Source organism: Balaenoptera musculus, chromosome 3 (assembly GCF_009873245.2).
Source record: "Balaenoptera musculus isolate JJ_BM4_2016_0621 chromosome 3, mBalMus1.pri.v3, whole genome shotgun sequence".
NCBI classification, from domain to species: domain Eukaryota; kingdom Metazoa; phylum Chordata; class Mammalia; order Artiodactyla; family Balaenopteridae; genus Balaenoptera; species Balaenoptera musculus.
The window spans coordinates 74883168-74909270 of NC_045787.1; the positions used below are offsets into that span (position 1 = coordinate 74883168).

At 37.7% G+C, this 26103-nt stretch overlaps 1 protein-coding gene across 2 annotated transcripts in view; it reads right to left on the reverse strand.

Annotated features, from left to right (window-relative positions):
- The window catches only part of KIAA0825 (KIAA0825 ortholog), a 405558-nt gene that overhangs the window by 182144 nt on the left and 197311 nt on the right, over positions 1-26103 (reverse strand). For both annotated transcript variants that reach the window (XM_036846744.1, XM_036846743.1), the window contains 3 exons: positions 24137-24296; positions 19920-20078; positions 18002-18096 (listed from right to left, as the gene is read on the reverse strand). In XM_036846744.1, the coding sequence (XP_036702639.1) occupies positions 18002-18096; positions 19920-20078; positions 24137-24296 (414 nt within the window). The remainder of the gene's footprint in view (positions 1-18001; positions 18097-19919; positions 20079-24136; positions 24297-26103) is intronic.

Sequence of the window (26103 nt, forward strand, 5' to 3'; positions counted from 1 at the left end):
TGTATATTTAATGTGAACTTGGCTATGTTTAGGAGATCAAATCCCACCTCAACCAATGTTACTGGAGTGTTTTAATTCTATTTTCAACTCAGTGTTCACTGTATTTGATATTGTTTGAGACATTTAGATAATTAAATAGAGAGGTTGGATATGATTTTTAGTATGAGAACTCTCTTTATAATGGTATTTGCTGGGATGATAGTTGGATGGCGGGTAGAAACCAGTAAGAGAAAAGAACTATCCAGCTCACCTTAGCCTCATGCTGTAAGCTGCTGTTCGTGGGACAAGCTCTAAGGGGCAAGGGCCTAGAGAGCGCAAACAACTTACATTTGCACCATGCTTAATTCTATTTCCTCTACTCAATGAGCACCAATGTACTATTCAATGTTTTAAAGTCAATAAAATGAAACTGCAGTGAGGCAAAAAAAAGAAAAAAATCATTTGGTTTTATATATCAACTTCCACTTGTATCAAAAGCAAAAATACAAGTTACTGCAGAAGTTACAGATCTGGGAATGTCAGACTTACTCAAGGCCATGACATATTATTTTACTGGATTTCATTAAATTTCCCCCAAAATGTAAAGCATATATTCATTTAAAAACTTACTATCATTTTGTTGCAAGGCTCCTGGCAAACCACACATCAAGCTTAAGATTTAACTTGACTTCTTTGGTGATGCACCATAAAAAAAAAAAAAAAAAAAAATTCAAATCATGATTTCGTAGACATCAAAAGAAAAACCCCCAAATCAAGCAGTTAACCTGAAGTAAAAATTTCTTTTAGTTAAAAATAAAAGTAGTTTACATAGTCCTCCCATTAAAACATATCTACAGACATTTTCTTCTGAGTGGCACAACTCAAGCTAACGCACATGCTAAACAATGGATTTTTACTACTGATAAAGCTTTGGCACAGGCCAATTCAATCCTCCACCCTTTCATGTAATACAAAAGAATAGATTCTTAAAATAAAGGAGAGTAAATAATCAATAGAAAACAAAATGAGAAATAAAAACACTAATATAAAATTTGATGACAGAAAAGAATGCCAAATCTGAGTCTTTTTCAAGAAATTTGAATTTTATGAAATAAAATAAACATTTCATAGCAGGTTTGGAGGAAATTCAACATTTCAAAATCACATCTTAAAGACAAAAGAGTTGGAATTTTGCTGTGTTAAAATGTTTATGGATGGGTCTAGTTTGACAATTTAGCCTGTGGGATGTGACTTTCACAGTCTGTTGGCAGTTTGTAGGCAAGCCATCACACCTGTGACTCTGTGGTTGATTAATGAGTCTTTCAGCTCATTGCTACCATCTGAAGGAGGGCTATGGCCTTTCTGAGCTTCACTGGTTTATTCGCCTTAAACTGCAGTCCTGCTGAGGTATCGTCCATAAGAAAATCACACCTAGTTAAAGCTAATGAAAACCTCAATATGTCATTTTCTAGACAAGTCAAAAAGCATGTAAAACTAGACAAAAGATGTATTCAAGTAACATGAATGCAGTTTTGTCATAACCTGCCAATCCAAAGAGTCACATAAAAAAGCTTTCCTATGACATATTTCAGTGTCAAATTTTAGAGTGATAATTCTGAATTCTCTGTTCTGTAAGAGGGCTTCTACAATGCCAGCTCTTTTGCTATACATAACTTCTATTTTCATCAGAACTACAAAGATTCTAGTTCATGACCAGATAGCCATTTAGCTTTAATTGTCTATAAATGATTAATCCCATTGGGAAAATTTTAGGCCTTATTTCAAGGTTCTCACCTTCAGTTGTTCTACTTGAAGTGTGTCTGCTATTCTATGACTTTTTCTTGAGTGCAAGGCAGCACTGCAACTGTTTTTCCCCCAATCTTGCTCTAGAGACTGAAAAGCCATGTAAAACAAAAACACGTAATGCCCTCCCTATCCTTTTAAAGTGTGAACTAGAGAAGAGGAAGGCCTACTGTGAAAACAGTCTAGTATAGGACAAAATGGTGGGAAATTAAGGAAACATGGAAGATAGGAATCTTTTTCTCAGGGCTTCATACTTTAGCTTCATTTTTGAAGCACTATGAATCTCCAAAACTTCAATAATATTTAAATAAATACTAAAATTTATTTTAAAGGTAAATACCTGTTATTCTTTTTTATTTATTTATTTACTTATTTATTTTTTTATTTTTTATTTTTTCTGTTATTCTTTAATCTAGATTTTAGACCAGCATTCCCTTCCACAGTTTACATATATAATACAAAGTTTAGCTATATTTAAGTGACAGAAAGACTAACAAAACTCTCAGTACTATCAATAAATGAGCAGTAAAGAATCACGTTTCCATTCTAGCAATTACCACTTTCTGATCTTTATTATCATCACAATCATTGCTACTTTTCCAGTTACCTGTTTGATGACTATATTAAGAATAAAAAATATTGAGTAGTGTACTAATCTTAATTTGTAATGTGGTGATGTTTATTTGGAAAGAATGATGTTGGCTGATAAAAATATCGAGTCCTTCAAGAACTTAACTGAACAATGTCAACAGTGACTTTTAAGCATTCACAAAGTGTTTGATTATTTCAACAAGTTTTCAAATTGTTGTATCAATTATTTCAATCTTGGCTGCAAAGTTAAATCACATGGAAAACTTTTTAAAAGTACCAATGGCTGTGCCTCACCTAAGAAATTATTTAATTAGTCAGTTTTTTTTTCTTATACTCTTCCCAAATAATTCTAACATGTGTCCAAGGTTAAGCACCACTGCTCTATATAATTAATCCTCACGCTCATTTTGCTAATCTAAAAGAATAAAAAACTTAATTCTACCAGGGAAAAGAGATTTCTCAAATTAAGTTGGAAAATAAAGTCATCAGTCTTTAGGATTCTTAGATCTATTACTATAGTTTATAAGAAAATATGCTGGACCATGAGTCAGAAACCCTGGGCTTAAGTCATTGTTCTGCTACCTGCTAGTTCCATGTCTTCAGTAAGGTCCTCAAGACAAATGTTTTCTAAACTATAAAATGAGAAAGTTAAGATTTCTTCCAGCTTTAAAAGCATGTTCTCAAATAATTTCCAAGGGTGCAGAGTGCTGTTCTTAAATGTGAATCAGAGCATTATTTGATTCCATAACTAAAGTTCAGATCTAAGCCACGATGAACAGATGTGCATCACATAAGCCATCATGCTCCTCTCCTGTCTATGGCAGACATTGCTAATTGATCTCGGCATTACAGAAAAAAATACCACTCTCCTGGATTCTTCACTCATGATAAGACTATTTTCTATTTGGGAGTTAAGTACTTATTAGCTGTTGAAGGAGTTCAGGACATGCCATCTCAAAATATGCTGCTTTGGTGTACTGATTATTTTGAGCTGAAGACACTTCAAACACAGCCAATACAGGGAGAGGCATTTTCTGAACTCCCCTTATCTGCCTAAAGACAGATTGTCCAAAAGGAACTCAATTGCCATAAATCCCCTTCCCAGGTGTATCATTAACCAGGGGAAGACTAATTCTTCCCACAGGAGAAGAGATTAGAGGTCAGTACCACACCAGACAACTTTGCCACAAACTATCATACCTCCCATCTATTCTTCTAAAAGCCCATTCATCTTTCCTAAAAATCTTTTACTCTCCCATAAGTAGCCACATTCCTTCTCCCCTTCACCTATAAAGATGATATATAAGCTCTCAAATCTCACCATTTTGGGGGGTATTCACTTCCCCCCACCCCAAGTAATGCCCCCCTGCATGTAATATTAAAAATTAATAAATTTGTAAACCTTTTTTCCTGTTAATCTGCTGTTGTGCATTTATTTCATAGACCCAGCTATCAGACCTAGGAGAGTAGAGGGAAAGTATTTCCCCACCTATGTTGTTTTATTTAAAGAGATGATGTAATCAGAGTAGTCAGCAGAGGACCAAAAATGTCCAGAAAGAATAAAAACTTGTTAGCACAGTTCAGAAGCAAGGACACCCTGACTCACAACATGTGAATCAGGTCTTAACGGCAGGCATAGCCCCATGGAGAGATGCTTTACTCCTACTCATCGAATAAATTTTTTTTGTCATAACCTGGTTTCTGATGTCAATTTACCTTGAGGGAGAGAATGAACAGATTTGCTTCAAGTTATATTTTTCACTGTAAATTAGTAAATTGGAACTCTGATTTTGCACAAGTGTCTGATGAGTTTGGTTAGTGTGAGTCAATATTTCTGTATGAAACCAAGTTACCAGACTTTCAAAGCTGAAAACCAGATCATATACTAGGGTAGAAATACCAACAAAATTGTGTCCTGCCCAAGAGGTCAGTTGGTCCTCTAGCAGTGAGGCATTCAGTGAGGAAAACACTTACAAATATAGTGGAAATAACTCAAATAGTTTCTAAATAAAATATTTTCTTATATAAACTAAGAAAAAGGAAGCTTTAAAATGTACCAAAACCTTTTCATTTTTGCAGGGTTTTTTTCATATTTACAAATAGTAGCTTATAAAATGTTGTAATGATGCAATAAGACAAGAGTCAATGCTCTCTTGAGGGCAGGACCCCCATCCCATCCAGCCCTAGTCGCCATCTCTCATGATAAGTCCTTTACCAAAAGACAGACTAGCCACACCATCTGCTGCCTCCAGGGAGATAAGTTGCACATTTAAAAGTATGGCAATATTCCACTATAGCATAATGAAGAAAATGAAAAACATATTAGCAAACTGAACACTTTGGGGGAAATTTCATTTTCAAATTGTGTGCTGTTTTGCTTTTAAAGACGTAAAATTATTAAATAAAATGTGAGAGGAAGCAAATATTCTTCCTTGTAGCAAAATTATGACTGCTTTTACTTTGTGAAAAATAACATTATTTCCAACAAATGCATTAAAATCATACATATAATTCACATTCTTGGAGTTATGATGAACAAGCATCTATCTCTGACATGCACGTACTTTTGTTAAAATCAAATGTCAGTCCTAAAATCCCCATTAGATTATTTGCTAAATGAGAAAAATAAGCAATTAATTAGGAAAGAATTCCACTTAGTTTCTTCTTCAGAAACTCCCTGGGGTCTTACAGATTTAGTTTGAGGCTACCTCAGACCAGCTAGTTCAGAGCAACACACATGAACACGCAGACTAGGAAGCATCACTACCTCTCCTGGGCATTCCCACCACTGTCAGGTAACTCTTACGGTTCAGAGAGAAGGTGAAGCACTGAAGAACAGACTGTGCAGCTCCAGAACAAGCTGCAAGTACACTGAGAGATTAAGAGCAAGACAAATCAGGTGTACCTCTCCTAATTGACCAAGGCCGGTATTAAAACTAAGGGCTTCCCTGGTGGCGCAGTGGTTAAGAATCCACCTGCCAATGCAGGGGACACAGGTTCGAGCCCTGGTCCGGGAAGATCCCACATGCAGAGGAGCAACTAAGCCCATGTGCCATAACTACTGAGCCCACGAGCCACAACTCCTGAAGCCTGGGCGCCTAGAGCCCATGCTCTGCAACAAGAGAAGCCACCGCAAGGAGAAGCCCGCGCACCACAACGAAGAGTAGCCCCCACTCACTGCAACTAGAGAAAGCCCGCACACAGCAACAAAGACCCAATGCAGCCAAAAATAAATAAATAAAATAAAAAACAAGAAAACCCCAAAACTAGCACATCTTATCTGAAGAACCATCAGTCACCCACCAAGAGTGCCCTCACGAAGCCAAGGCTTATCCAAACCATATAAATGTAAGGCAAATAGAATTTTAGTGACACACTACAAGGCCATTTGATCTATGAATTACACTGGCCCAGCAATTTCTTACACATTCCTGAAAACCTTCAGGGTCAGATGAGGCCAAGGATTCAAAAGAAAGAATCTGTAACTCCTTCAATATTCCCCAGTTATGGGCCAAAGTAGTACAGGTGCCCCCTTTCTCTCCCACCAGCCCTCACTCAATTCAGCATCTGACTTTGTCCTAAGCATCCTAACATTCATTCACTGTGCCTATATGTTGCAAATAGAACTGATTTAAAAGTGAAAAATGCAGTGAAGAGACCTTTACCCTAGCCAAAATAACCTGGATGACCACTGCTCACCTTGGCTCCCTGGCTGACTCACGTTCAACCATCAATACGCAGCTCAAGTATCACCACATCCCAGGTGGATTTCCTGACTGCTTCCGCATTCACTGGAGTGAGCTCTCCCTCCCCTGTGATCTTCCAGTGCTCTTGCATGAACCTCTATTGTATCTATAACCACTGATTTTTTAGTCTGTCTCCTCTACTAGATTCTGAGTTCCTTGACAGCAGGGGCTATGTCTGGCTCATTTCTTTATCTGCTGTACCTAGTGAATGTTTGATGGATGGATGAATGAACAAACAGTCACAGATCCATCTATTTACTCAAAGTCTTGCTGGACTGAATAATGAAATAGAAGTATTCTTATAATCAACACAGTGTTTTTTGTGGGTTACATAATACTTTACTTTCATCTGCTAACAAATGTATTCTCTGTATAATAAAATAATAAGAGTCTGAATTGCCGTTTACACAAAGTTATCTATTTCCAGGGAGTCCTAACTCTCTTAAGTCCTTTACGGGTCTGACTTGCTGAAATGGACAAGTGGATGTTCATCACTGGTTCAGGCTGAGCCAGATGAACAACTATGGAAAAGACATAATCCTGATGAAAAGAACCTTCTGGGCAAGTGAGACAGGCAAACAACAAAACTTAATCAGCTTACTGACTTCTTTCCAAATCTGGTCAGCCCAGACCAATTCCATTTACCCTAGGACTCTACTAATAGGTTTTAATTCATTAACCTAGAATTGTCAATTATTTAACAATAAGAGATTCACTAGCTTCCAGGTCAGTTGTTAAATCCCACATCTCTCTGTGGCTTTAGAAAACTTTCATTTTACGGAAAACTAGAATATTTTATTTTTACGAGGGAAAACTCGGAGACATTTGGTGTCTAACAGAATACAAATGATAGGAGATGGAAATTTTGCAAAGTAATTGAAGGTTTCTAGGCTGAGGCCAGAAAAACGTTAGTGCTATGAATAGAAATCACCCAACTCTAAAGAGGCATTTTTTAATGAAGATAATTATGATGTTAGGACTACTTTATGAGATGAGAGTTACTACATTAAAATATCATTACAGTGAAAAATCCAAGTGTGTATGTGATCTGGAATCTTATTGAACAATTAGAACTGGAGCTCCAGATGACTCAGTGGCATAGATTTAGAGGTTCATATTGGTGGATCTAATCCATTCTGATGACATGCGTTATTTAGCTAACATAGCATTAAAAAAAATAAAATTTGGATGTTTTTATCTAGGTATGCACTCACCTCCCTGTACTGTATTATACCTCGTCTTTACATTTTTGTATTATTTGCCCAGCCCCTGAATGCATTTGATCTCGATAGCTGGGATAATCCCTTAAAGCCATAGAAATGAATGAGTTAGCTGAGAAAAAGAGGTGGGAAGGATATAGAGAGTTGGTGAATGAGACGACGGACTAAAGCTAAGAAGCCTCTAGTAGTATCTGAGGAAAGAATAAATCAGAATGTCTGTCTACAGGAATTCATGAAAGGGATATAGATGTAACTGGGGATGGGGGCCAAGAGAATAATCAGAAATAGGACAAAAAATCTTTGAATCTGAAGGAAATCACAATATCGAAGGGGCCTACTCAGTGCAACGAGAAACCAAAGACTCACACATTGACATAATCTCATTTCAGAATGACCAGGGGCAGTTGATGGGAGGAGTTACTTAAAACAAACAAAAAAGGCACCATCCAGGGATATGATAAGGAGAAGAACCGTCTGCCATCAGATTTCTCATAGGCAACATAAAATACAGGAAGATGTAGTTTCTTTATAAAGTCAAACATAAATATACAATACAACCCAGCATTCCCACTCCTAGGTATTGTCTAAGAGAAATAAAAACCTATATTCATGCAAAACCTGTACACAAATGGTTATAGAGGCTTTATTCACAATCACCAAATACTGGAAACGACCCAAAGGTTCTTTAGCAGGTAAGTGGATCAACAGACAGTGGTGCCTTCACACAATGGACTGCTGTTCTAGAAGAAGAACAAGCAAGTGGAAGAATCTCAAACGCATGATGCCAAGTAAAAGAAGCCAGATTGAAAAGGTGACATACTATCTAATTCTCTTGCAATGACACTCTTGAAAGAAAAAAACCTACAGGGACAGAGAACAGATCAGTGGTTAGCAGGGATTGGGATGGGAGAAGAACTGACTACAAAGGGTCAGCACAAGGGAATTTTTTGAGAAATGGAATTCTCTGTATTTTGATTGTGTTGATTGTTAAACAACTTTATGCATTTGTCACAACTCAGAACTATCTAGCAAGAAGAGTGAATTTTACTTTATACAAAATTTTTAAAATAAAAATACAAACTGATTTTAAAATACAGGTTATATTATATCACATAAAGGTGAGCAATAGAAGAACTAAAATGAAAATTTAATTAGCAGAGCTTGAAGGGAAGAGGAGGAGGTAGTGTGAGTTAAATCTTTTTTTGCAAGGTGCCCGTAAATACTAATTTTAAGTTGACAGATTTAAAAAAATAGTGGTGAAGCTTATCCCTTAGATTTATCAACCAAAAGAAATAAAATCAGAAATGGTTCAAATGGTTGCAAGTGCAGTGGAACTTGTGTGATTGAGGAGCTGGGGAGGGAAACTTTTACATTTCATGTCTTACGTTCCTGTACCATTTGAAATCATACACGTGTATGTATTGCTTATAGTTTATTACAAAATAAATTTCAAATTTATATTAATACAAATATTGTGGATGCAAAATATCTTGATTTAAATTTTTTTTCACCAGATCTCATATTATGGGAAAAAAATTAAATTTAGAGCTACACCCCCAAGGTACTTAAAGGTGAAAGTTTCATTTACAGTAGTATAAAAAAGCACTATTGGCGGCTTCCCTGGTGGCGCAGCGGTTGAGAATCTGCCTGCCAATGCAGGGGACACGGGTTCGAGCCCTGGTCTGGGAGGATCCCACATGCCGCAGAGCAAATGGGCCCATGAGCCACAACTACTGAGCCTGCGCATCTGGAGCCTGTGCTCCGCAACAAGAGGCCGCGACAGTGAGAGGCCCACACACTGCGATGAAGAGTGGCCCCCGCTTGCCGCAACTGGAGAAAGCACTCGCACAGAAACGAAGACCCAACACAGCCAAAAATAAAATAAATAAATAAAGGAGTTCCTTTAAAAAAAAAAAAAAAAAAAAAAAAGCACTATTGGTATCCTAACTAATGTCATTATTAACACATTACAAATGTACTGTAATAAATACTGTTATAAAGGTTAATATATAAAATATTACATAAAGTGAACAATTTTATTAGTTGTCATACTTATAATATTTAATTATATCAATACCTAATAGATATTTAAATTTCTCTAATTATGTCATAATAAAAATATCTTCAAAGAGATAATTTCCTCTCTTTATGTTGATATAGCAACAAAAATAAACTGAGATATTCAGTGATGACCAATAACCCTGAAAGCAGTCAAGGTTCTTTTCATCTACAGCCAAACTGAATCAATGGGCCTGTGACAGCTACTCCTGGTGGAAACTATGCTAAAATTTCTTGTAGAAAAACATCATAGAGGCTTTGGGGTCTGAACAGAATTTGACAGGGGAGAGACTTAAAGAATAGTTATTGAAAAAATAATTTACTCCATTCAAGCAAGTTTTTAATAGCTTTTGATCTGTTGCAAGAACCCCAAAGTGCCAGTATGTGAATGCATAATTGGGTAGGAGAAAATTCATTACAAAGTGAATTTTGGTTCAACTTGACAAGTAAAAAATTTTCCCATGGCTGCTTTTGAGAAAATTATTATACCTTCCTTTCATCAAAATGTTGCTAATTCTGCATTTCTGTCAATAGCATTTAATATATTTATTTAGGTTGTCTGTTTTCTACCTCACTAAAGTAACAGAGACCTTTATTTAAATCCCATCCTTGTTAACTTACATAATACATACACATACAATCTCTCCATATGTAAGAGAATCACTCTTGGCATCTCCACCGTGGGAGCCACGGAAGTGCACCGCTCACATCTCCTGCTGCGGTTAGCATGTGGAGTGAGGGCCCTAGCTGTCATTCCTCTGCATCTACCATTGCATTTGTGCTTAGGCCATGCTTCTCCCAAGCAGATCTCAGTCAGTGTCTGAGCACAGTGGAGGTAGAGTACCAGCCCATTCCTGCAGGACATGAGACTCTTCCAGTGTGGGACTTTAGCTCAAGGAGTCCCCATTGGCTTTGTCAACACTTTCTTAGAACTACTCTGTTATCTGAGCCTCTTCCAACCCAATCCTCTGCCCCACCTCCTTTCACAGGTATCAGATCAGCAACTGGGTCTGAAGGTTTGCCTGCCTATTCCTGCTTCCTCCTCTTTACCCTCCATGTGCATTTCTCCTGCCAAATCTCATGTACTTCTAATCCCATTTTGGCACCTGCTCGGAGGATGTGAACTGACACACTCAATCTGAAGAAATGATAAGCATGGCACCTTTCTATAAACACCTAGGCCACACTGGCTTCAAAGAGAAAGTATCAGAGCTAACTTTTACGCAAATGAGGAATAGATTTAGCTGGGCCCCCAAGCTTCCTTGGGAATATCTTTTATATCTGTGGTATATAATCTCCTCCTCAGTCTCTAGCCATAGTCTCTAATCTGGTCTTCCCTCCTTTTAATTATCCTGTCCCTCCACCCCAGCTATTATTAATGTCCTAAAGTAGCTTTCTGTTCCTATCACTCTTTGTTTAAAGGCTTTGATGATTCCCTCAAGTCCAACAGTTAAAGTCCAAATTTCTCAGCCCTCAGACCCTCTACAACCTAAATACAGTCAACTTACTTCTCAAGTTTTAACTAGAAGAGGGCTCTCTTCCTCCAAGGCTAGAGACAAGAAGCAAAGGACTGGAGATGACATAAACAAAACTGAAGTTTAGGAAGAAAAGCTGGGAGATTCATGTTAGACGGCCTTAATTTTCCTGGTAAATAGGTGATGGAGAGCCAGTTGCTGAGAGGGATATAACAAGTGGAAGAAGGGGGATAAGTATTGTGATAACCAAAGTGGAAATTCACAATGAATTAACAACTTTGTGGAACAGCTCTCAAGGACCCTTTGACATATATTAACATTCTCTAGTAAACTGTTACTTTATTACAAATAAATGCATTTCACAAAGCAGATGCTCGAAAATATTTTTTGAATGAGTAAAGTAAGCACAACTCTAGAGAATTAACAGAAGTGGTTAAGAATATGGACATGAGCTAGAATCTGAGAGCTCTGCATCTCGGTGCCTTAGACTCCTTATCAGGAAAATAATGGTAACATAGTACCTACTTCATAAGGTTATCATAAGGATTTATAATTAAATATGTATGTAATTTACTTAAATTACGCCAGCCACGTGGCAAGTGCTTCCTGTTTTCTGTCTTCATTATCACCAGTACTTGTACAGTGAACACTGAGGTAATAAAAAACAAATTTTGACCTAAGGGTACAAACCCGAAGTTATAAGACTAATAAATTCTGGGGACCTAGTGTACATCATGGTGATTATAGTTAACAATACTCTATTATATACTTGAAAGTTGCTGAGTAGATCTTACATGTTCTCGCCACAAAAAAGAAATGGTAATTATGTGAGGTGATAGAGGTGTTACTTAGCACTGTGATGGTAATCATTCTGCAATATATGTGTACCAAATCAATATGCTGTACACCTTAAACTTACACACTGCTATATGTCAATTATATCTCAGTAAAGCTGGAAAAATCTGACCAGGAATACGGTGTAATAGATAAAGCACCAGATACAGAATCAGAAGCCTTCATTTTGCCTTCCAGACACTACTTAATATCTGTGACCTTGGGTATGTCATTTTGCACCCTCACAAGTACCTGTGTCTTATTACATAGTTGTAGTGAGTGTCAAAGGGGAAGATTTGTGTGAAAGTACTTTATACACCGTAAAAGACAACATATACAAGTTACCACTCGGAAAACAATACACATTTATGGATTTGTTTGGTTCATGTACCAAAGCCCTAACCCCTGAAAATCCTGAGGATCAGAAGTTAAATTTATATCTCCTAGATACACTGTAGACAATCTCTGTCCAAAAAACATGCTGCTTTAGGAGTTAAAAATGGAAGGGAACCCTGCTCCTATTAGAGAAGATGGTGATGGTGGGTAGAATCATTCAGTCTGAGGTCTTTTGGCGGAGGTGGGAAGAAAAGGGTTTTCCAGGGAGCTAGAGCATGAAAAAAAACTACATTTGAATGCCATAGCGTATGCGATGTATGTAATGGCTCAGAGGTGTGTATTCATAAAATCAGCTTCCCCTTTTTCTTAAACCCATCTCTCCATAACCAGGCAGCCTGCTGCTACATCAGGAATTTACTGCTGTGAGCAGCTATAAACATTGTGCTAATGGCAGCATTGCCTGAGAACGATCATTGGGGAGTGTCGTGTGCGCAGTTCAAGCCCAGAGACAATATTTCCTACTCTCTACACACCACAGGGCACACACAGGATACAGCTTAAAGGCACTTTAATAATTATTATTATTAAAAGCAAACAATCAACTCCACAGATCAACGGCTCTTTTAACACATGTTTTCTAAACTCCCGTTTCCTCTCAGATGTATGGTTATCGTCCACTGGGAAAGGCCCAAAAATGGTAGCCAGAAATCTGCCACCACCACCCCTTCTGCTGTTCCTGCCATCATATTTAATTGTGCTTGCTCAACGCGAAGCCAAACTCATATGCAGTATATTTAGATGGTTAAAATAGCATAGCATTCCACTGTATTCACAGATTATTTTCAATGCCACCATTCTTGGGAATTAGTCTGGAATAAATAAGGTAAAGAGAAAAGAAGCAACATAAATTTGTTCCAGTGACAAAGAAAACAATACCAAAATGGCAGTCTGGAGATTCGCCGTGAATGAAGGAATACAGAGTGTTCCTTTTGGTGAGCTTTCCTGCAAATGCAATCACCATCTCATTTGATAGTCTGGATTTATTTTAAAGTGGGTGAGAAAGAAAGCAGGAAAGTAATTGTAAGAAACTGTGAAAAGTACCTTTATTATTTCAAAAGATCAATGTATAATCACTGTACTTACTCTTATATGGCATTAAAGGTAAAGGTGTAGAACTGATATATATGTTGATTTTCTAAACCTCTAAGGAGTCTTTATTTTCCACAATGGCAAACTTTCTAAGTTGAAAAACATATACCATTAATATATATTCAGGATCTCTTTTCTGAGGTCTCAGCTACTATCTATTTCTTCAAATGCCTTGAAAATCACAAATTTATAAAGGCTTGGTTGGATGTTTTTGTCGTCTAACTCCATCTTAAATTTTTCAACGATAGTATCATTTAACAAATACAAACCCTACCACCCCAAAAGTCAAAAGACTTCTGAATCGTGGAGTAGAGAACAGACTTTGTTGCTGGAGAGGTTATGGCTTGAACTGGATCAATTAATTAAAAATAAAGACCCGTGTTCTGTGCTTTTAATCTGAGCTGAACTTCACATAATAACAAAAACAGGCACTTTAAACATACAAAGCTTAATTAACCCGATTTTCATCCAAATGAATGAATATGCACACAGATAAATTTTTACTTGGGATTTTCCAGGATACACTTCTTATTCCAACATGACTATTGATCAAACACCACCTTTAGAGAACACCTACTCTGTGTTCATCTGTCAAAGGCTGACTTTTTCTCTGCATTCTTATTCCTCATTTGTTTGTTAATTAATCCAACAAATATTACTCAGAGCCAGCTATGTGCCCAAGGGCTAGTCTAGGTACTGAAGACACGGTTGGAATAAGACAGCCAAGGCACTCTTCTCATGGATTGTACTTTCCACCCTGGAGGTGGGGGGGCGGGGGGAAGCAGGGTTGAGCGACAATAAACAGAAACTATGATTTCAGGTAGTGATAGCTCAATTGAGAGAGCACAGTGAAATAGACTTGCAGGATCACTTTAGATGGGTGATAAGGAAAGACCTCTCTGAGCAGGTAACTTATGCCCCAGATAGACAAGATGGCACCAGCCATGGAAAGAGCTGAGGGAACTACAAGTACCAAGACCCTAAAATGGGGAAGAGTTTGGAGAATCCAAAGAACAGGAAAGGCAATGAACTTAGAACATCATGTGAATTGGAGGGACGTGTTTTGAGATGAGGCCTGATAGTAAGCAGAGGGCCCATCCTGGCCAAGGACTCAGGCTGCCACTTCAAGATTCGTTCTGACTTTGCAGTCAGCACAGAATCAGCTTGTGGAACAAAGGTTAGTGTTGTCTCAGATACACATATTATTGGCACCACCATATCTCCTCTTTCATGTACCTGAACCGTCCCTCAAGTGCTCATCCCTTGAGTCTTTACCTCCTACGTGGCTCACCTGGTCTTTAGACCCTCTTCCTTGCTCATTTTTTCACTGCTTGTCTTACAGACTCATGGGCCTGCTGCCTGGTCTCTGACCTGACACTTGTTCTGACCCTCATGATTGGTTTAGGCCTGGAGTGTACATAACCTCCATATACTTGACCTCAGGTATAACCTCACTGCTCCACCTCCCACCTCCAACTCCCTACTAATCCCAAATGACCTTTACTGTTTCCTTACTTGGCCAGACACTACCACTGCTTTCTGCTAGTGCTACTACTTTTCTAAGTATGTACAGTATTTTAAACTTTCAAAACCACTTCATATCCTTTAACACTCTCTTGATTGTGTCAACAATCTCTATGAAGTAGATATATAACTATCATCACTTAATTTTAAAGATGAGAAACTCCAAAGTTGAATAGTTTAGGTAACTTTCCTAAGGTAAGCTCACAACAGGACTGACCTGAGAACCCAGGAATCCTGTTTTCCCATTTCCATCCTGTTCTGGAGGTGAGGGAAATCTTGTCCACTCAGGGTATTACAGTCTTGAGAGAGTAAGTCCACAGATGGTCTGCTTATGATATTGGATTTGAAGGCCAGGCACAAAGGAATTTAGGAGGTGAATAGAAAGGATTCCCTTCTCCTCAACTTTTTTCATATTTGTGTATTTGAGTTCACTTTTGTTGTGACATTTGTTTGTGACAAATGTTTGTCCCCAGACAACATTTGCACTGCTATATATGAACTCAACCATAGTGTAGAGATAGATTAGTATAACTTTATTACCAATTAAAGAGAGAAAAAAAGGGAATAAGTAACTTGCTTAATTGGTGACTTTGGGAAAAAAGAACTGAGCATATTCAGCTGAGCTGCTTTAGGTTTTCATCTTTGGCTCTGCCTACCCCCAAAGATCATGGTTGTACGTAAGAAGTATCACTTTTTGGATGTAGGATAGCATATATAACTCTCATTTTAAAAGCTCAATATTCTGTGGTCTCATTTTCAAATATGTAATTTCAAATAACCATGTTGTCAAAAATTCAATGCTGCGCTCTAGAGCCCGAGAGCCACAACTACTGAGCCCGCGCGTGTAGAGCACGTGCTCCGCAACAAGAGAAGCCACTGCAATGTGAAGGCTGAGCACCGCAATGAAGAGTAGCCCCTGCTCACCACAACTAGAGAAAGACCGGAAAAAAAAAATTAAAGAAACAAAATTCATGCACTATTTTTTTTAAAACCAGCATTTGAGATAAACCTAAACAGGAGAGTCTCTCAGAGAAAATAACAGAAAAAATTTTCCTTACCAGTTCAATATTAATCAAGTCTCATAAATAACACTCTTAAAATAAATGGGAAAGTGCTAAAAGAGATGAAAAACTCTCAGGGGTCTTTCATCCTTCTAAGGCAGCTCAATTATATTCATTGTAGCTTGTGGTGTGTGGTAGTTTAGAATAGAATGCTTTTCATATCATTCTTTAAGAATCTAAGAGATTCTAGCTGTTTCTGTTAAAAATTCATGACCCTGGGATTTCCCTGGTGGCACAGTGGTTAAGAATCCGTCTGCCAATGCAGGGGACATGGGTTTGAGCCCTTGTCCAGGAAGACCCCACATGCCGCGGAGCAACTAAGCCCGCGCCCACAACTACTGAGCCTGCGCTCTAGGACCTGCAAGCCACAGCTTCTGAGCCTGGGCGCCACAACTGCTGAAGCCCACGTGCCTAGAGCCTGTGCTCAGCAACAAGAGAAGCCACTGCAACGAGAAGCCGGCGCACCGCAACGAAGAGTAGCCCCCGCTCATCGCAACTAGAGAAAGCCCGCACACAGCAACGAAGTCCCAACGCGGCCAAAATATAAATTAATTAAAAAAAAAAATTCATGACCCTTTTCCAAGAGAACTGTTTTGACCTGTTACTTCTGATTAAATTTGTAGGAGTTCTTTTTCCCCACTCATTCCTGCACATAATATGTCAGGGAAATAGACTTTAATAGCTATTAACCTAATTGAGGTATAACTAAAGTTGTTGAACAAAAACAACAATATGCAACTTGGGGTAAAACACAAATTCACTTGAAAGTGAATATCATACAGAGCAAATGCAGTAAGTTTTGAAGGACGTGTTGCCCCTAGATTACCATTTAGTGGACTGGCAGCAGCAATTCACAGCTGAAAGAACTCAGTAAATGATACTACAGCTAATCGACATAAATTCAAACTTTCCAAATAGCAGGGAAAAAATGACTTATCTTCCTTAGTTCGTTTCCAGACAGACATTTAATACTGGGCAAACATTATGTAGCCATAGATTCAACAGAAGACCTGGCCTTTCCTCCAGCACCGCTACCTCTCATCTCTCCAGGCAACTTTGGGACAGGTTAGGAACACCTGTGGGGGACTTGTGCCTTAATAGGGTGCACTCTGAGCTACTACCTGCCACATGGTAAGCTTGCTGAGAGAAGGCTCTGTCCTCGATGGGGAAGTTTCTGGATTGTTCAACTTTGTCCATGATGGGTGGGTGAGCTTCATTCAGGGGTGAAATATTAGGAATACCACTATGACGATACATCTAAGCTACCGCTTTTCTTGGCAATAAAGCTGCCTTTTTTTTTAAAACCTCCACCTGGGAAATACTGAAATCTCTCTCTCAAGATATTTTCTTATATGCACCCAGATATCTCAAGGATGATTCGACAATTCTACTATGTCACTATCCTTATTGTCTTTTATGAAAAATGATACTTCATATTTTTTTCAGAAAGATAAGAAAACATACAAAGATCATAAAGAAGATAAGTGAGTGTAAACAAACAGATAATACCTGAAGAATAAAAGCAACTGCACATATATATTTTATGTAAAAATGTGATACTTGATAGAGAAATGCAAATTTAAAATTTACACCTTACTGTTTTCACTGAAAACTTTAAAGGTATGGGAAAAAAACATATTCATTGATCCAAAATATAAAGAAAACATTTATGCTTTTGTGCAAAATAAATTACATGCATAGACTCCTAGACTGAAATCACATTATCATTTTATTGGGTTGTCCTGGGGTGTAAGTGTACGCGTGTGTGCGTATGTGTGTAAAGTAGTATGCAACTGAGACTACAGCAAGACGGTGCCAAAATAACTGGCTGAAAAGCAAAAAAATTCAATCATGACAGTTTTACTTACATGTTTCCCCTGATTAGTTGATTTGGCTTGGCATTTTGTATGCATTCATTAAATTGTTGTAAACAAAGGCATAGTATTATAATGACATTCAAATCAATAACTTTTGGTGTTTACAACACAAAATCAAAAATATTTAAAATTTAGGCTAAAATCAACCAATTTCATCTCAGAAAAAGTTTTCCTGCCTTCTGCAAATGCTTACTGTAGAAAAACAGCATTCACAAACTATACTTCATATAATTTCAAATATATATATATACATATATACATACACACACACACTCACATACAACCTATATATAAAAGATATATATCCTCTTCCCCCTGCCACATCCCCCAAATCCCCAATCTTATTACCTGTTTTTGAGCAGTACACTGAAGGTCATCTTATCCAGTCCCAGATAATTTGGCAGCAAGTTTGACCAATTCCAGTTCCATTTTGTGATAGCTGACTGTTGATAAATGAGAAGACGCTATTGTTAGTTATTAATCAGAGTTAATATGATCAGTAAATTAAAGCTCCAGCTGTGATAGACTAACTAAGAAGGAGGGGGGTCCAGAACAAGGACTTAGACAGATAACATCAATCATGTCCACAGAATAAGGTTTTTATTCCAATAAGACAGCAATTAATTTATAAATCCATTTGGGGATGTAGTCATTATTTATAAAAATATAAATCAATTTCTTGAGTCGTTATTCTTCCAAGAGCTAATGAAATTTGCCCAACAAGTTACTCTGAAAGGGTGACTCTTTGTAGAGCAAAGCAAAATAATTGGCAACTTTTTCATGTATCAATTTATAGTTTCTTGGGGTTTTTTTTTAGCACCCAGAAGTTTGATTAAAAAAACAAAGATGGAAGTACTATGGCTCGAAATTACAAGACACAGCTTAATTAGAGTATGATATTAATGTTTTTGGTTAAGAATCTGCTTTAAAGGGGAAATTATAAGGACCTGTAAATGTAAATAACATAAGTAATTCTTTTTTTCTCATTTAATAGATAATTTCACAACAGAGTAAGGAGAAAAATTACTGTGAAAGATAATCTCATAATTCAGAACTGAATACAACATACCATTTATTTAAATGAAGTGAGGATAATTTAACAGCTACAATGATTATTTATGGTTGGAGGAATCGAATGTACAACACAGGAAGGCAGCCAATAAACTCAAACTTATACAATATATTTGGTTTTAAAGTATTATAGATGCTTATACCCCTTAACACTAAATAGTTTTGATAATAAGCATCCAGGCCAGTGTTTAAAATCCAACCAGAACTATGCCCTGTCACCTGCTGATTAATGGAACACTATAATCCTGTCATAGAGCAGGAGAATTCTGCCCCAGGTTGTCAGCATTTGAAGGTCTTATTCTACTACAGTATTGATGAATGTAGACTAGGGTTGTAACAGGCAAGGTAAAAGTATTATCTGCATCCCGAATTAGGCCATTGTTTTAATTCTTATTTTCGTCAGAGTTCTAGGTCAAGCAATCCTTCTCTTCTGCCTTGTTGGTTCAAATAGTCTGTCAGGAGGCTACTGGGAAAAGGCACCAAAAAAAAGAACAAAGCAAAAGCAACTTTAGGTTTCAAGTCCTTTGGCATAAAGATGATCTTTTTAATGTGACTATGAAACATGCAGCTGAAACAATGGCATTATCTGACATTAAAAAATGAGCGGTGTTTATCACATTGACTTTATTCCAAACATCCTGACTTTAAGATTGTTAACAAATTCATTTTAAATTCAGGAATGTGTTTAGGGTTACAAGACAGCAAATTTACCTCATGCCACTTAAAATAGGAGCTCAAAGCTCTATTTACAACCAATTTTAAACTGTTTTATAGTTTACCTGATAAATTAGATAAATCCATAAAGATTGCAAGGTGTTTTGCGAGTGTGGGGGATGGGGGAAGCCAGGGAGGGGAAGACTGTAAGAAACACGGGTTTCTCGAGGAAGATTGTAAGAAACACGGGTTTCTCGAGGCTGCCGGAGACACAGCCGAACAGATGCTCTCTCTGCCCACAGTGAACTGACCGGGGCAAAAGTCAAAGTTTACAGACCAAACATATGAATCCGTTTGACAAATAGAAAGAAGGTAAAATAACTTTTCCCAAGTCAATTTGCGCAAACAAGAGCAAGGCCTTTTGCTTCCTAGCCAAAAAAGCTTATGAGTAAATATTCAAACACAAAGCACTTTTTTTCTAACTTGTGTAAAAAAAAAACCCACAAATTTTAATTAAATTTACTATTTAATTTCCACATACCTGATCAAGCATGTTTTCGCTAAACACCTTGTACACATGGAAAGGGTTAAAGGCAGAGGGCTGACCTTCCACACTCCTCAAGGTCATCTTTAAAGGTCGGATGCATAATGGCTTTTCCTCTGAACCATTCATAGAAAACAGCTGTTCTTTTAAATACTCCTTCAAGGGAAAAAAATTACAAGTCGTGATGGTAGGAAGCATGTATTCTCTTTAAGAATAAACTGGTCAATATCCAAACCTACCCTTTCAGCACATTTGCTAGATTACACAGTATTATTTGCCTCAGGACAGAATACATTTTCAGAAGAAACATAGCAAGTACATACCAATCAGGATTACAATAAACCCATCAAAAACAGGTTCACTTAATATATAGGGTAGATTAGAAAACCATTTAACAAATTCTCACATAATGAATGTATGCTTGATATATCAGAATCTTTTTAATAGGCATTGTCTTGTCATTGCTTCACATGTTAACATGTCTGGTTACCAAAACTTAACTCGGGTGCATGACTATTCACAGTACAAGACTGTTCGTCCATTCATTAAGTGTAGTTGCTACCTACTCCATGCTCAGCAGAGTACTGAGCACTCTGATAGTTCCCTGCAAGCAGTCTCCCTCTATGTAGAATTAATTATAATGCAAGCTCCTAAACTCTAGTTTCACACCGTGGACTGAAAAATATCAAGGTTCAATAGAAGCTCAAAGTATGTAATTTTAATTTTACCCCCAAATGCCAGTGACAACCTGGGGAGGAAAAAAAAAAAAAAGTCCATCTACTGCATTATACCTCATTTTCCATCCACAAATAAAAAGGTGAAAAACCATAATCTACTTCATAAGACTCCTTCTGGAAAATGATAAATTTAAATGACTAAAAGTTTCCCACAAACTATCAAATACTTAATAAGTCATTTAATAAATAATATAACAGAAATGTCCTCCTGATTTTTAGTGTGTCACAATATAATGTTTTCTTCAAGGTTAGGGTTAGGACTTAGGTTCAGAAAGTTAGAGCTGAAAATGACTTCAGAGGTCATCTTGAAAACCCTTACTGCTCAAAGTCCGGTGTGTGGATTAGCCAAATGAGCCTCACCTAGGAGCGTGTTAGAAAAGCAGAATCTCGGGCCCAACTGAATGAGAATCTGCTTGTTCACAAGCTTTCCCAGGAGATGAGTGGGCACATGAAAGTTTAAGAAACCCTAGCCCACACTACATTCAGTGGTTGGCTCTGAAAGGTCAGAAGACACACTTGAGGTCACACACGGGAGCTTGGTCGCATCAGTAAGAAGCCAGACCTCCGGTCTCAGGTCTCACTGTGTTTTCCCTGTGCCTCTGTAACTTCATGGAAAGAGAACGCCTGCTGTATTCACTGTAGAACGCAAATTTCAGATCCTAAAACCCTCCATCTCGCAATAAAAAACACTGCTTGACATTTCTTAAACCTGCTCATTGTGGACCATATCTTTTTTAGAATGATTAATTCTGTAGCATCTGACAGACACACAGACACACACGGACTCTTATTAAATATTATTAGATAACAATAAAGCCATCAGAAAAGAATTATATTAGATTTAGATTTTTGAACAGAAACAATTTTTCTCCATCATGATTTCTGAAAGTAAAATTTTAAAAAGGAATAAATTATTCCCCTTTCTTTGAAAAACTGCTTTGTTTTGGCTAATAACAATCGTTCTCACTGTTTCCCCTTACGTGGCTATGTTTTGGCTTTTTTTGTTTCCACAATTCAGAAAAGAGAAAGTGCTCTGTTCTGTTGTAAGCTGTGAACACAATGGTGTTTTCTCCCTCGTGGATTTCTCTGACCTCTGTGCTATATTGACACTTGTCACTGCCCCTTCTCGAAAGCCTCAGATTTTCTGTGGCATCACTTTAACCAGAAGTACTGCTAATGTGGTCTCTTTCTTTAGAAGAAATACATTTTTCTTTGAACATCTTTTCTTGAACATATTCCCTGTGCAGTTACATCAGAGCTTATTCCTCTATCCATCGCTTCTCTGTTGCTCTCCACTGAAGAGATCCACTGGCCTCATGAGCTCAACTACCGTCTTAGTTGAAAGCCACCAAATCTACAGTCACAGCCTCTTGTATCTGTGCTTCTGGCCAGCATCTTCAACCACCATTTGGACTTTTATGCTCGGACACCTTACCTTTATCTCAAACATTTAAAAACTCATCTTCTCTCAAAACTTCCCTCTCAATAGCACACCAATGCTTCCACTCACCCAGGCCTGTACGTGTAAATGCTCTGTATTTATGTTTTCGAACACTATTTAGCAGCACACCTGAAAGTGCTAAAGACATGACGCCACTCATCAAATGAACAAACGTCACGGTGCAATTTACCTACAGCATAACGATGCCTCACAGTATAAAAGCAGCCATAAGTATTATGCTAGTCACTCAGTCACCCTTGTGTTGTTTGTGTTTACTGCCTGCTTTGTCTGAGAAGTCAAAGCAGAGGCCTCGCTACTTTCGTTGATTCTATCCTCACCTTACATTATGCCTCTAACCTTGCAGCCCTGCATTTCACGCAGCACAATAAACCACCAAGTACTTAGCTTGCTTTCCCATCTGATAGATGTTGCCACAACAGTAAGTATATACAGTTGCAGAGAAAGAAAAATCGTAACTTTGAATCAGAATGTGGTGATACTGCCACAGAGAGTCTTATGTACATCAGCTCTCATAGCACACCTGTTCAGAAGCGCTTCCTCAGAGTTCCACGAGTTCTACGAGAAAACAGCCTTTGGATTTCCTGAATACAACAGGTGGCCGATGGCCAGTAAATATCCAACTTAATTTTTGTTGATTTTGCTTACTGGTGATTTACTGATCTTTCTCATGTTATGGGACTTTGAAAGAAAGGACTCCTCTATCAGTTTGGCAATCTATACCAGCCATTGTTGTGCTCAGAATTATTGTAACTCAACTTTACTAAGGCTCTGAGGGTACTCTGACTACAACATCTGTTCCTCTGTAACCACCACAGTTACTTTGGCCAATCTGGGTGGCCAGGTTGACATGCCCAGGAAGACCCTGACTCCGTAATGGAGGCCTTTCAGTTTGCCAAGGCCACGACTTCCTGCTTGCCGGAGGCGGAAACCTCAAACAAGCTGTGAGAGATCATTAGCAAGCATGAACAGGTTGTGTTACTTTGTAACAATTGCTACTGAGCTCCAGTCCCTTAAGAACAGGACCTTGTCTCATAGCTACAAAGGCTTCCATCCTTCTCAGGTGATCATTGAAGCTGACTGGTTGATTACCTCTCTGCAAGCCAGAAAACAAGATTTACTTGAAGTAACTTTCAGATAGATAATGGTGGGGAGAACATTTATGTAACTGAGTCGTAAAATCCTGTGGTAGAGTTAATTCACTCCTTGGAAATGTACGGTTTTTAAGGCCTACCTCATGGAGATAAAACACTATATCTTAACATTATTCATATTATACAATTTTTATTATGCCAAAAAATACATTCATGTGTTTGCAAATATAAACATAATTCTAATTCACACTAGATGTCACATTCGAATCCAGATATGTATGATCAAATTAAAAACCTAAGTTAGCAAACTTGGATTGTTTCAAGTAAATAACTGAGATACCTACTCTCTAAATTTTTGCTAAAATAGCCAGATACATGCAAGGTCAGACGCTTAACCCGGCACAGAGGTGAATAAGCATGACATTGGTTCTAATCAGTGTCCCTACATTAATGCATTTTCTTGGGTTAATCTAGTTGCTCCCGAATATGGTTCGATATTCTTCTGAAGTTTCTTATTATGTAAGGAATATTCAACTTCACCAACACGAGTATGACGTCTACAGGAGAAGAGCTATATCTCTCTTCAGAAAATTCATTTCACAAATACCAGATTTTAACATCAGCTTAGTGGTCACAAATACACAATTCCCATACTACACCTCTAGTCTCTACAATTCCGAACTGAGTTTATGAACCGTGTTATTGTTTAAACCGTATAAATAAAACCGACATTGTCTCGGTGAAGCTTCTGCTGTACAAATGCAGAACAGCCAGGGCTGAATAGATTCTATTAATAATGCAATATTGAGTTTGGTATTGACTTTAAGAAGTATTATCACCTCCTTTACTAACCCTTAGCTGCCAGCAGACGCTGCCTCAGGCCAGTACACACCTAATTGCTCGGTAAAAAGGCCGTTTCCCTACCTCATTGAGCCGCATGATGTGATAAATTTGCCTCAGGTATTCGCTGCCACCTGGTTTGTGGCAGATATCCAGGACCATCATGTTTATTTTCTGCTCAGTCAGTTCAAGAGCAATATCTCCTTCTTCTAAGGCTGTGTTTTTCTCTATTGTCATAAATGCACTAAATACAAAGAAAGCATACAAGTATCAGTGGTGAAGAATTGTAAAGATGGAAAATAATCAAAGAGATTGAGTGTGGAGAGTCGATGTAAATCTCGGATTCAAAGCACCTATAAAGACTTTGCTCAAATAGGTAAGCCTTCCCAAAAGGCTGCAGCTCACATAAACAGCGCCTTGGAACAGAGCACCTGAAAGCATTTTTAAAAATTGAATCGTTTCTTTTAAAACATTTCTTTATTGCATTTATACTCCTATCTATAAAACATTTCCCCATTACCACAATTGTTGAAATTGCTATAATCATGGGATGAAAACAAAACATTTCTTTCTAAGAACATGTAAGAAATAATCTGTATTTTCTCTTTGAGGATAAAGAGTATCTTTGATGCCAGAAATAGCTTTGGTATTCTGTCTTTTGCAGATTCCTCTTTACACCTGTCTCAGAACACACTAAAGACTAATTCAAGTGTCAAAAGGGGGAGCCTATTATGCTAAATATAGGCTGGGTGCTTCCTGCAGGAGTGCTGACCACTGGGTATTTTAAATTGGCCTTTTGACACTTGTTGCCTTCTAAAAATACATGCCCCCCTCCTGTTCTTCTAGGTGACAGATACTTAGCAAAAGTCACTACCCTGCTTACCCTTCCCGGAAAAGGGTCTATTATAACCACACCAGGAATGTGCAAGTTATATGCGGGAAAGGTTTCTTTTATAAGAACTCATGTGCTTATTATTGATTTTAAACATTATTTACATAGTAATAATGGATGACATAATTTTTAAAAAATTCTCAAGCTGTACCAGTGTAAAATTAATCACGATATTCAACTTACATCATATATATTCCATACTAATTTTCTTTTTACAAGTGCTATTAGGATCACGTTAGTCTTTGCAGTCTAAGTATTCTTAAGAAAACGCAGGGGTTTCCACTGTTTCCCAGACTAAATGAAATTTACTGTGGTGTAATCAGCTATATACTGCAGTTCATTACTGAGATTTTGCCATGATTATAAAATTCATTCTGCTAAGAGTCAGTGCCGCTGACCTGAAGACTGAACCAAATGATACCCAGCTGCTGGACATTAACTGTTATATTGCTTCCACATGTAGCTTCAAAGCATCCTTCTCTAAAAAAAAACAAAAAAAGAACTTTATGATCATATAAGCCTTGCTAAAAAATAAAGCAAATCCTACTCTTAAAGATATTTATTAGCTAGAGTAAATCTTTAAACAAACAAAAAAGACCTTTTTGCAATAAAAAAAAGTTTGTAAATATCTTTTTGAAGCTGCATGCAGGCTGCAAGCAAAATTTCTTGTCAGGTTTTGTAGAGGCTGACATGGAAAAAGTTGAGGCCCTCTGACAAAAGAGTGTCTCAGTGTCAGCCCCTGAATTGTATCCTTTCCTGTCCATCACTGTGCAGGTGAAGCAAATGATTGGATTCAGTCAATGCTATGATTAATGAGTTCCTCTCTGGATTTGGGACTGCCTATCAATCATGTCATTAGGGAGAATGTGCCCTGAAAGAGGCAGACCTTAGCCAAGGAATAACTGCATTAATCTTAATCTGTATATGCACCCAGCCAGCCAAGTCAGGGTCACCATGATGAAAAACAATAATCTTCAACTCGACAAATTACTTTGCAAAGACAGACGTTTCTTTACTTTTTGGCCTGTGTGTTCTCCAGAATCTAAGTTGACTGTTTACAGCTTGAGTGTTACTACAAAGTGAAGGTTATTTTAATGAATAGTAATGTTTTCAGGCAGCATGCAAGACAAGCAATGCTTACAGCTGCCACCTTTCCACT